Consider the following 12,543-nt stretch of genomic DNA (forward strand, 5'->3'; position numbering starts at 1 on the left):
GGGGGGATGTCCGTTCCCCAGATGCGTTGGCTCTGCAGCTGAGTGGGCGGTGGGTTTTATCGCGATGATCGCGATAGCGATAAGAGCGCTGTCCCGCTGATAAGATAGCGATAAGATCCCCGTCCCCCACCTCGATGCAAAGAAAAAAAAAAAAAAAGACGACATCCAGGTTTGACAGACCAGAAGAGAAGAAAGAAAAGAAAAAAAGTAAATTCAAGATCCCGTGACTGAGCAAGGAAGAGAGAAAAAAATTAAAAGTATTCTCCATGCGGGGTGTGAATTGAACTTTGCTCCTTTCTCCCCACTGGCCCCACTACCTGAGTCTACTACTCCGAAATTAAAACTCCCCTATCCTGTTCCTGACGTCAAACACCTCCCCCACCGCCGTTCCTCCCCCTCCAACAAAATACACACATCAGAAACAGAAACAATGAAGCTTCTCGTGGTTGGTAATGGAGGCCGGGAGCACGCCCTGGTGTGGAAGCTCGCGCGGTCACCAAAGGTCGAGCACATCTATGTTGCGCCTGGCAAGTTTTTTTCTTCTTTATTCTGCTATCGACTCTCTGTTTTAATGTAGATGCTAATTGCTGCTCATACAGGCAATGGAGGGACTGCCAGTGGCTTCAAGAACGTCTCTAACGTCAACATTGGCGTGGGAGCATTCAAGGAACTCGTCGAGTTCGCCGTCAAGAACGAGATAGACCTTGTTCTGCCTGGCCCTGAGGCACCGCTCGTGGACGGCATTGAGGGCCACTTCCGCAAGGGTATGCTCTCTCCATATCAACCCACGGGCAGGCCTAGAGAAAGAAGAAGAAGAAGAGGCAATTGCTGATATAGCCCTCCCTACCCCACAGTCGGCATCCCCTGCTTCGGCCCCTCCCAGGCCGCCGCACGCATGGAGGGCTCCAAGACCTTCTCCAAAGACTTCATGCAGCGGCACTCCATCCCCACCGCCGAGTACCGCAACTTCTCCGACTACGACTCCGCCCGCGCCTACCTCGACAGCGTTCCGCACAACGTCGTCATCAAAGCCTCCGGCATCGCCGCCGGCAAGGGCGTGCTCATCCCCGCCACCAAGGAGGAGGCGCACGCAGGGCTGCGCGAGATCATGGTCGACCGCGAGTTCGGCGCCGCCGGCGACGAGGTCGTCATCGAGGAGTTCCTGGAGGGCGACGAGCTCAGCATTCTCACCTTCAGCGACGGATACCACATTGTCTCGCTGCCGCCCGCGCAGGACCACAAGCGCATCTTTGACGGCGACCAAGGCCCCAACACGGGCGGCATGGGGTGCTATGCGCCGACGAGGATTGCGAGCCCGAGCGTGCTGGAGGAGGTCAATAGGACGATCCTGCAGCCGACGGTGGACGGGATGAGGCGTGAGGGGTATCCGTTTAGGGGGATGCTCTTCACGGGGCTGATGATGACCAAGAATGGCCCGAAGGTACTGGAGTATAATGTCCGCTTTGGAGACCCGGAGACACAGACTGTCATGTCGCTGCTGAGCAAGGACACGGATCTTGCGGAGGTGCTCATGGCCTGTGCGATGGGCTATCTTGACTCTGTCAAGGTCGAGGTCACCAAGCAGTTTGCGGCGACCGTCGTGGTGGCTGCTGGAGGATACCCGGGCTCGTACGAGAAGGGCAAGGAGATCAAGTTGGGGCCTGTGGGACCTGGTGAGTTTTTGCGTCATGAGAAATCACACGTTTGTTTCGAAACGCTGACAGCGGTGGGGTAATGATAGATACCGCCATTTTCCACGCCGGCACATCATTGGTCGACGGAAAGATTGTCACCGCCGGTGGAAGAGTTATTGCTGCTACTGCTACTGCAGACACTCTTGAGGACGCTGTCAAGAAGGCATATGAGGGCGTCAACACCATCTCATTCGATTCCATGTTCTACCGCAAGGACATTGCCCACAGGTCAGTCCCAGCCTCCTTCTCCTACCAACTTCTACTAACCCACCCCGCAGAGCCTTCAAGCAGAAGCCCGCCGAGGTAGCAATGACCTACGCCGACTCAGGCGTCGACGTCGACGCCGGCAACGCCCTCGTCCAGCGCATCAAAGCGGCCGTCAAATCCACGCGCATCCCCGGCGCCGACGCCGAACTCGGTGGCTTCGGCGGCATCTTCGACCTCCACGCCGCCGGCTGGACCGACCCGCTTCTCGTCGCAGGCATCGACGGCGTCGGCACAAAGCTCAAGATCGCCTGCGCCCTCGGCAAGCACCGCTCCGTGGGCATCGACCTCGTCGCCATGTCCGTCAACGACCTGCTCGCGCAGGGCGCCGCATCCCTCTTCTTCCTCGACTACTACTCCACCTCAAAGCTCAACATCGACGAGGCCGCCGAGTTCGTCGAGGGCGTCGCAGACGGCTGCAAGCAGGCCGGGTGCGCACTTATCGGCGGCGAGACCGCAGAGATGCCAGGCATGTACGCCGTCGGCGACTACGACGCCGCGGGCTGCGCCATCGGCGCCGTCAACCGCGACCAGGTCCTGCCAAAGCTCGACAAAATGGTCGAGGGCGATGTGCTCGTCGGCCTCGCCTCCAACGGCGTCCATAGCAACGGATACTCGCTCATCCGCAAGATTGTTGATCGCGCGGGGCTGGCCTGGACCGCTCGCGCGCCGTGGAACAGCGCGGCTACCGTCGGCGAGGAGTTTCTCACCCCGACGCGCATCTATGTTAAGCAGATCTTGAAGGTGTCGACGCGGGGGCTGATTAAGGGGCTGTCGCACATCACGGGCGGGGGGCTGACGGAGAACATCCCGCGCATGCTGCCGGCGCATCTGGCGGCGGAGGTGGACGTGAGCGCGTATCAGCTGTCGCCGATGTTTAGGTGGTTGAAGAAGGCGGGGAATGTGGCGGACTTGGAGTTTGCGAGGACGTGGAATACGGGGTTGGGGCTGGTGGCGGTGGTGGCGAGGGAGGATGTGGACGAGGTTGTGAGGGTGCTGAGGGAGGAGGGGGAGACTGTTGCGGTGGTGGGGAGGGTTGTGGCGAGGAGTGGGGAGGGGTGTGTGTTGAAGGGGTTGGAGAGCTGGAATTAGAGCTCGAGGGGGAGAGTGGTATATAGATAGATGATTAGTGTTAGCTGGGAATAAAAGCGCATTTCTTTCTTTTGTAAAATCATTGGCTCTGTGGATTTATTGCTATGCGGCGACCCCGAAGCCCACCAAAAGTAGCGCTTTATTGGGCGGGTGTACTCTAGTTACCGCAAGAAAATGAGATGCTTGCCAAAAAACCAACTGCTCAAATAGAGACATTTATATAGAATCAGAGTAAACTCGCAATATCTATTAAGGGTCTCTCTCGATCTCCGCCGTCGGTCTGGATTACCAGGAAAATCAGGAATGCAACAAGCACATTTAACTAGAAACACTCACTGGTTTACATACAAGTAGAATGCGGCTTCTGGCACTTTGACAACTACATGTAGATTAAACTCCCAATTTCGTCTACACTCATATAGCCCTATCATGGATTCTCACCCGATTCTCACAATACAGCGTGCGGATACATAGCCTGTAGCCCAAGGGAGGAAAAGCATTCCACCGTCGTATGCTGGCTATGGGCACATATATCAATGAATAATTAAATCTACCCCCAGGCACATAACAGGTGCACCTACAAGTAAGGTAGTGAGGCAAATTATTGGGGACGGCTGTGGGGTTAGAATGGTTCAATTGGGTTTATATTACAGTAACGATTAACACTCACGTTTTGAGCGCAGCTACCTTATCGTCTCTCGTCTGTTGTCTGTCGGGGTTCTCGCACCTTGCTGGCTAGCCAGTTTCTTGGCAACTTAATCAGTCGAGTGATATCCCATGATTCTCCATTCTCCAATGCCCCTCCTCAGTGCCCGTCCCCAGGCGGCAGCGCGCAATCCGTTCCACCCTACCACAGAGTTACACCCAAACACGCTTATTACTACAGGTGATAGTACCTAGTGCCCTATATAGGTAGTGCGCTAAAAAGAAAAAAAGAAAAGAAAAAAACCCTGAGTGACAAAAGACTTACGTGAACAGTATCATCCCTCAAGAGCGTCGCTACCATGTTGGGCATTCTGTTCAATGCTTCCATCCCGGGTTGAACCGGGGATGTCATGCAACGTAGTAGAGGCTATTACCCCTCGACCACGCCACGATGTTGCGCAAGAGGCTTGTATTCTATATAAACAGCTGGACAGCTCGTCTCCTAGAGCCCGATGCCCAGGTAAAGAACAAGCACGGGGACAGAGAACAAGCACGGGGACAGAGACGGGAAAGATGAGCATCCCTTTCGATCCTCGAATGGAACCCAGAGGACGATGGGGGCTATGCTCCCTCCGTAAAAAAAAAAAAAAAAAAAAGCACGGGACAACGGGGCAGAAAGTTCGGACGAAAGGGCTCACTCTTTGGTCTCTGAACGGGGGGATCGTGCTCCCCAAGGAAAGCACGAAAGCACGGAAGAAGGAACGGGGCGGAAGAAGGAAGGAAGGGGGGAGAAACAAAAAACAGTGACGGGAAGAAACGGGGGAGGGACGGGAAGACGAACAACGAGAGACCCCTCTCGACTCCTCGGACAGAACCTAGGAGTCAAAAGAGGCCTTGTTCTCTCCTTGCGGGGAGAACACAAGCTCGAGAGACGGAGCAACAGGGACGGAGGAACAGGGACAGGAACAGGAACAGAGCAAGGGAAAATCCTCCTTTCGGCCCCTCGGACAACGCCCAAGGACCAACAGGGGGAAGAAGAGTGCTCCCCCACAGGGAGGGAACAGAAAGCGAATGGGGGGGAGGAGGGAGAGCCGGTTTTTGAGGCGACCACCTTTCGACCTGCGTGCACCACAGCTTGCCAAAGGCTGTGGGAGCGGCTGGTCTAGGGTGGTCGGTGGGTTGCCGCGTATGGGGTCCCCGGGAAGCATGGCCCCATGGCCTCTGTGCTTCTCCTTCGCCTTGACGCCCGTGGCATGCTGGGTTGGTGTGGCCTCTGCGGGAGAGGACCTCGGTGTTGACATTGTCTGGAGAAGAAGGAAGGAGAAGAGGTTGAGCGTGGGTTTTTATAGCCGTGGGGAGGAGTGCCAAGCCCCTTTGCTCAGTTTCGTATACATGAGTTAGGGCTAATAGCCTATGGGTGTCGACATCACGTGTGTTATGTGTGTTTTCAGAGATGGTCTTCGTGAAGCAAGGTAAAGAACCGAGCACGTAGAGAATGTATTATGTGAACTGGTGGGTAGAAACAGCGAGAGAGAGCGGAGACCCTCTCTTTCTAGTTACAGTTCCGAGGCCAAAATAATTCCAATACAAAAGTACAGTCAGTTTGGAAATAAGCGGAGACAAGTCTAGCTAATGAGGACACCGTAATCTTTATGGCCTGTCCTCTGTCACAACCTCCACCGTATCCGTTGGCCACAACTACACCTATGTGTATCTATCTAGATTTCTTCTTCCCTCTATCATCATCATCATCATCATCATCATCATCATCATCATCATCATCATCGTCGTCGTCGTCGTCGTCGTCGTCAGTACGTAATCAATTCGAGCTGTGCCTTACTTTATCAAGAACTGGACCAAAGGTCTTGCACATCTTACTAATTGAACCAGTACATGTCTCTTCCTACAACAGCCAGATATTTATCCAACCCGTCCAAACTCTCTCAGCTAAAATAACGCTTGTACAGAGGGCATGTAGTTACATGTATGCATCTTGTCCTGGGCCTGCGTCATGGGAGGTCACTCGGTTCTGATAATGACATCGAGTGGTAGAACCAGCTGTCTTAGACATGTCCCAGATTGCGCATATCGGAAACGCTTTCATAAGGTGTCTGTTCCTGACATGCATGCAAGTGCATATATGACGGGTGTATGCTTCCCTTATCATTGTTATCAGTGCTACATGCATCTACATAGCGGGCTCGAGAGATACCTGCAGGCTGATCATTGGCCTTACTACCCAACGTCACGAATTATACATACATGTACAGGCACCCGTCAGGATACTCAACCTCGCTCACCGGAGAGTATCTCCTGACATGAAAAACACTCAATGGCCATCCAAATGCCGACACAGTGCCAAAGTCATTAGATGTCGCCTGCCGTTGACTTAGACCCCGGGCAACAATCCCTGTAGGCAATCAATCAATCATACTTTTGACATGTTGCTTATCTTATCGGCGGCTGCCCTTCCTCTTATCGGCGAGCTGCAGCTGTCTTTCCCCTCCTTTCCCTTCGGCCCATCGTTAATTCCAACGTCGTCCCTTGGATCTTGGATCACGGACTACAACTCCAGAACCCCACGAGTCTGCACCCATATCAATTCTTTCAGAATGCATTTGGTTCCCCGCGAGGTATGAGATAGCTATCTACGTAGTGCTCTCCAATTGAATTGAAGCCGTAGCTAACCCTTCCCCCCAGATCGACAAGCTCCTCATCTCCCAGGTCGGCTACCTCGCTCAGAAGCGCCTCGCCCGCGGAGTCCGCCTCAACCAGACCGAAGCCACGGCCCTCATCGCCAACAACATCCATGAGCTCATCCGCGATGGCACACACACAGTCGCCGCGCTCATGAACGCGGGCAAGCAGATGCTGGGTCGCCGGCATGTCCTCCCCGCTGTGGCCTCTGCCCTCGCCGAGATTCAGGTTGAAGGCACCTTCCACGACGGCACCTATCTCGTGACCATCCACAACCCCATCGCCTCTGATGACGGCAACATCGAGAAAGCCCTCTACGGCTCTTTCCTCCCCATCCCCGACGAGTCCCTCTTCCCGCCCATTACCTCGACCACCGAATACGAGGCCATCCGCCAGCCCGGTGCCGTCGTGGCCGTCAAGGGCTGCATTGAGCTCAACCCGGGCCGCCGCAAGGCTCGTCTGCGCATCGTCAACAAGGGAGACCGCCCCGTGCAGGTTGGAAGCCACTACCACCTCATCGAGGCCAACCCGCTCCTCGAGTTCGACCGCATCCAGGCCTACGGCTATCGCCTTGACATTGCGGCCGGCACGGCCGTGCGCTTCGAGCCCGGCGACTGCAAGACCGTCAATATCGTCGAGATTGGCGGGAACATGATCATCCAGGGCGGCAACCGCATCGCCAGCGGCGTCGTCGACCGCAACCGTGTCAACATTACCAACATCATTAACAACCTTGTCAAGATGGGCTTTGCCCACATCGACGCGCCCATGGACAAGCGTGCGGTGCTCCCAACTACCATGGAGCGCGAGGCATACGCCGCCATGTTCGGCCCCACGACGGGAGACCTCGTCCGCCTCGGCGACACAGAGCTCTTTATCAAGGTCGAGAAGGACTACACCACCTACGGCGACGAGTGCAAGTTCGGCGGCGGCAAGACCCTCCGTGAGGGCATGGGGCAAGCGTCCGGCCGCTCCGACCGCGAGACCGCCGACCTCGTCATCACAAACGCGCTCATTGTTGACTACACCGGCATCTACAAAGCCGACATCGGGATCAAGAACGGGCATATCGTCGGCATCGGCAAGTCTGGCAACCCGGACATCATGGACAACGTTGACCGCTCCCTCATCGTCGGCAGCAACACGGACATCATCGCCGGCGAGGGCAAAATCATCACCTACGGCGGCTTCGACACCCACATCCACTACATCTGTCCACAGCAAGCGGCCGAAGCACTCTCCTCCGGCGTCACGTCCATGCTCGGCGGCGGCACCGGGCCTAGTACCGGCACAAACGCCACAACCTGCACCCCCGGCGCAACCTACATCCGCCAGATGCTGCAGGCCCTCGACGGCCTCCCGCTCAACTTCGGCGTCACCGGAAAGGGCAACGACTGCCAGCCGCAAGGCCTCGCCGAGCAATGCGCCGCCGGCGCCGTCGGCCTCAAGCTCCACGAGGACTGGGGCAGCACACCCGCGGCCATCGACGCCTGTCTGTCCGTCTGCGACCAGTACGACGTCCAGTGCCTCATCCACACCGACACGCTCAACGAGAGCGGCTTCGTTGAGCAGACCATCGGCGCCTTCAAGGGCCGCACCATCCACACCTACCACACCGAGGGCGCCGGCGGCGGCCACGCACCAGACATCATCAGCGTCGTGCAGCACCGCAATGTCCTCCCCTCATCCACAAACCCCACTCGGCCATTCACCCGCAACACCCTCGATGAGCATCTCGACATGCTGATGGTGTGCCACCACCTGTCAAAGAACATCCCCGAAGACGTGGCCTTCGCCGAGTCGCGTATCAGGGCTGAGACTATCGCCGCAGAAGACGTGCTCCACGATCTGGGTGCGATATCGATGATGTCCAGTGACTCACAGGCGATGGGGCGTGTCGGCGAGGTGGTGCTGCGCACGTGGAAGACGGCGAGCAAGAATAAGGTGCAGCGCGGGCCGCTGAAGGAGGATGAGGGGACGGGCGCGGATAACTTTAGGGTCAAGCGGTACATTGCAAAGTACACCGTGAACCCGGCGATTGCGCAGGGGATGAGCCATCTTATTGGTTCCGGTAAGAACTCCCCTCTATCTCTCTCCGCTCTGCTCTACAGCAGCTATAGAATTATGACCAAGAGACAGTTACTGAGTGAGTGAGTTGCGTTCTAGTCGAAACTGGCAAACTCGCCGACCTCGTCCTCTGGGACCCCGCACAATTCGGCGCAAAACCAAGCCTAGTGTAAGCTCATCCTTCTCCTTCTCCCCTCCCCCCCTTCCTCCCCTCCTCCTCCCACACCCCAACTAACCCCGTGCAGACTCAAATCCGGCCTAATCGCCTGGGCGCACATCGGCGACGCCAACGGCTCCATCCCATCCGTGCAACCCATCATCGGGCGGCCGATGTACGCGCCGCTCGTGCCCAGCACATCCATCACCTGGGTGTCAGCCGCCTCTCTCGAATCAGGCACCGTGCAGTCCTACGGGCTCAAGAAGCGCGTCGAGGCCGTGCGGGGCTGCAGGAACATCGGCAAGAAGCACATGAAGCTCAATGATGCTATGCCGGCGATGAGGGTCGACCCCGAGACGTACACAGTGGAGGCAGACGGCGTGGCGTGTACCGCTGAGCCGGTGGATAGGCTGCCGTTGACGCAGGGGTATTATTTGTATTAGTTTTCTGGGCTTGGTGGAAGTTTTTCGTCTTTGGTTTGGGTTGGTTGTTTGGGCTCTTTTTTCTTTTGGGTTGTGGGTTTGATGGGTGGGTGGGTCATCGGGTGTCACTCGGTGGGTGCGTGTCAGTGATTGGTTATCATGTTGTTTATAGCTATGCGGATAATGAAACTTCCGTAGTGCAAAAGTCACTTCTTTTTCTCACAAGCACATAAAGCTCATAGAACAACACAGTGAGGTAACAAGAGTAGTAGTTATAAACATTTGCATTTGAAAAATCCCATTTTCTTTTATTTATTTATTCTAACTACTCGGACAAGTCATACCAAAACCCCCAGTACCCCCAAAACCTTCCCATCCACCTATTCCTTCCCCTCACTCTCCAACCCCTCCAACACCACCTTCATCACCACCTCCGGATCCGCCCTCTCCACAAACCTCACCCTCTTCTCCCTCGCCTCCAGCCCACGGAACTCCACCGGCCTCACGTCCCTCTCAAAATCATACGTCCCCAGCCCACCCAGCGCCAAATCCACCGCATGGTTAAACTTGGCCGGATGCGCCGTGCTCAGCGAGACGTAGTGCACGTCCTTCTCGCCGTCCTCCTTGGTGCGCTGCACCAGCCTCAGCGACGCAGCAATGCCCACGGCCGTGTGCGGATCAAGCACATACGGCGCCGACGGCGCCTCCGTGAAGATCTTGCGAATAGTCGCGGTGGTGTCCTCGTCGCTGACACGCTCGGAGCCGAAGTCGCGGCGCGCGGCGTCCAGCACCGCCTGCGAGACGACGGTGGTGCCCGACGTCTTGAGATCGTCCATCCAGGTCTTTACGACGGCGCCCGCCTTTGCGTGGTCGGTGCCGGCGGCCTCGCACTCGAGGGCGAGGTACCAGAGGAGGCGCTCAAAGTTGCTGGAGACGAGGATGTCCATTGCGGGGGAGAGAGTTTCCTTTACGCCTGCTTCGTGGGCCTTGCTGCCGTCGGCGGGGAGGCCGCCTTGGGCTTCTTGGGAGGGGGGCACGGGCTGCTTCTCGTAGCGGCCGGTCTTGAGGAAGCGGTCGAGGATGTCGTTGCTGTTTGTGGAGATGACGAGGCGGTCGATGGGGAGGCCCATGCGCTTGGCGAAGTAGCCGGCGAGGATGTCGCCGAAGTTGCCGGTGGGGACGACGTAGCGGATCTTAGGGGTTGGAGCGCCGGCGGGGAGGGTGGCGAGGAGGGCGAAGTAGGAGTGGAAGTAGTAGACGATCTGGGCGAGAATGCGGGCCCAGTTGATGGAGTTTACAGCGCCGAGGTTGTGGGTTTTGGAGAGCACGGGGTGGGAGAAGAGGGATTTGACGGCGTCCTGGTGGGGGTGTTAGGGATTGGGGAGGTGGAAAAGAAGGGGGTGGGGGGATTTACCTGGCAGTCGTCAAAGGTGCCGCCGACGGCAAGGTTGTGGACATTTGCGTCGAGGACAGTGGTCATCTGCGCCTCCTGGATGGGGCTCACTCTGCCCTTTGGGTGCAGGATGAAGACACTGACATCCTTCTTTCCCCTCAGCCCATAGATAGCCGCACTTCCAGTGTCGCCCGAAGTCGCACCAATGACCGTCAAAGTGTGTCTCTTCTCGCCCTCCTTCTTTCCCGCGTTCTTCCTGACCAAAAAGTACTCAAACAGGTTCCCGACAAACTGCAGCGCCACATCCTTGAACGCAAAGGTTGGTCCGTGGAAGAGCTCCAAAATGTGCAGGTTGTCCTCGGGGATGAGGGACTTGAGCGGGGTGATGTCGGGGTGGCGGAAGGTCGAGTACGACTTGTTGATGAGCGTCTTGAGGTCGTCGGCGGGGATCTCGGACGGCGAGATGTACAGCGAGAGAACCTCGTAGGCGAGCTCCTGGAACGAGAGTTTGGACCAGCGGGTCTGCCAGTCGCTGGGCAGGGCGGGGATGGCCTCGGGGATGAAGAGCCCGTTGTCGCTGGCGAGGCCCTTCAGCACGGCGGCTTCGAAGGAGAACTGTGGTGTTTGAGATTCTCTGCTGGTTAGTCAATTGCGATTGAATTGGGCGGCGGGGGAACAGCTATGTAGAAAATTCAAAAACATACCCCGGTGGAGCCGCCTCGGGTGCTGAGGTATGTCTGTGAGGCAGTGGGAGCAGCCATTTTTTTTTTTACAGTGAATTCAATTCAAGCTGTGATGAAGATATGGATTCCTGGTTGGCTGGTGGGGGTCTAAGGAGAATGAGTGTCGCGGGGAGAGGTTGACTGGTCAGAAGAGGGAGATAGAAAAAGTTTGGCGGGGTTGCGGCGGGGCCCTTTATTTAGAGCTGAGATGCCTCCCTCCAATAGGCTAACTCCCCGAATAAGAAGACCCTGAGTTATATGTCAACGGCTTTACAAACCAATCACGAATAATAATGGAGCTCGTGGGGGTGAAGGGCCGGGGTGCCGGTGCCTCCAAGTTGAAAACCCGGTCGCTGTGAGGAGGATAACTATCTGCCTGTAAGGTTATTTATTTCTCCATCAGGAGTTATTTCAACTTATTTGTCCGCATGCAGATATTGCAGGGCTAGGGTTGTTGCAATGCCGCAATTCTTACTCTAACGAAACTCATTACGCATTTCAAGCTCAATTATGGCTTGAATAATTCAACAGCAGACACAGTACTTCGCCTGGGAGCTTTGGAAAAAGCTGCTTTTAATAGTTGCGAACATGACTGCAATCCCATAACCCTAGTACCGGTGAGATTTAGTTGGGTTGTCTTTAGCACAGGGTTAGGGTTAAAATCAACATGGATAAGATATCGATGTCCGAGTGATCCTTTATATAACGACTGGAAAATTAAAACTTTGCCCTTCGCCAGAGCTAAACTATGCCGGCCAAGTCCCTATGGAGTGGGTAGGATGTTATTTTCCGAAGGTTTGAATCACAGTGTATCACTCGATGTTCTAGGGTTGGTACAAGAGTGGCCTTTTTGCTCATCCGTTCCAGCGCTCATTCTACCCCGAAGCTTCGCTCGCATAGGTGGAAATGTGCTTGGATTAATACCAATAGGAGGTTTGCTATACATGGAGCTTTTTCTTTCTTTCTGTCTCTTAAAAGGTTAACTCTCTTAGGGCTATATAAACTATTGCAACCGTATCAAGACGAAGCTAGGCATGGGGTGAATATCTAGCCTATACACACCGCGCAGATAATGTGGTCGGTGGTGTTGATGCTGTGAATGTTTTATTCAGATTTGGGTTTGTCCTGCAGCATGTGTATTCCTGAACAGCAAGCTGTCCGTAGGGGACGGATACGAGACTAGGGTGTGCCGAGCACTCCATGTACTAGGTGAAGCCCCGAAGTCTTGAACTTTGGTAAACATAGAAAGTTACCAACACCCCACCCCCACCCCTCCCCCCCCCTTATCCATACACTTCCCCCTCTTCAACCACTTTTGTCCCCCAACAGGTCTAAGACTAAGAGAATGAGAGTTCAATGTTTACGGGAACAAACCTATCACGATGATCTG

General features: G+C 55.6%; 3 protein-coding genes across 3 annotated transcripts; 2 read left to right on the top strand and 1 right to left on the bottom strand.

The window, feature by feature from the left end:
* Positions 1-430: 430 nt before the first annotated feature.
* On the top strand, positions 431-3,050 carry LAJ45_01717 (uncharacterized protein; the record flags this gene model as incomplete). Its single annotated transcript, XM_046111310.1, has 5 exons — positions 431-527; positions 600-764; positions 855-1,673; positions 1,742-1,922; positions 1,973-3,050. The coding sequence occupies 5 exons, from the start codon at positions 431-433 to the stop codon at positions 3,048-3,050; spliced, it is 2,340 nt and encodes a 779-aa protein (XP_045975254.1).
* A 3,257-nt stretch (positions 3,051-6,307) lies between these two features.
* Positions 6,308-9,059, top strand: LAJ45_01718 (uncharacterized protein; the record flags this gene model as incomplete). Its single annotated transcript, XM_046111311.1, has 4 exons — positions 6,308-6,328; positions 6,396-8,463; positions 8,559-8,628; positions 8,705-9,059. 4 exons carry the CDS (start codon positions 6,308-6,310, stop codon positions 9,057-9,059), a joined length of 2,514 nt encoding a protein of 837 aa, XP_045975255.1.
* Positions 9,060-9,418: 359 nt separating this feature from the next.
* On the bottom strand, positions 9,419-11,192 carry LAJ45_01719 (uncharacterized protein; the record flags this gene model as incomplete). The annotated part of the gene is made up of 3 exons (XM_046111312.1): positions 9,419-10,396; positions 10,453-11,046; positions 11,136-11,192. 3 exons carry the CDS (start codon positions 11,190-11,192, stop codon positions 9,419-9,421), a joined length of 1,629 nt encoding a protein of 542 aa, XP_045975256.1.
* Between the last annotated feature and the right edge of the window lie 1,351 nt (positions 11,193-12,543).

Source organism: Morchella importuna, assembly GCF_003444635.1.
Source record: "Morchella importuna strain M04M26 chromosome Unknown Morimp01GS003, whole genome shotgun sequence".
In the NCBI taxonomy this organism is placed as follows: domain Eukaryota; kingdom Fungi; phylum Ascomycota; class Pezizomycetes; order Pezizales; family Morchellaceae; genus Morchella; species Morchella importuna.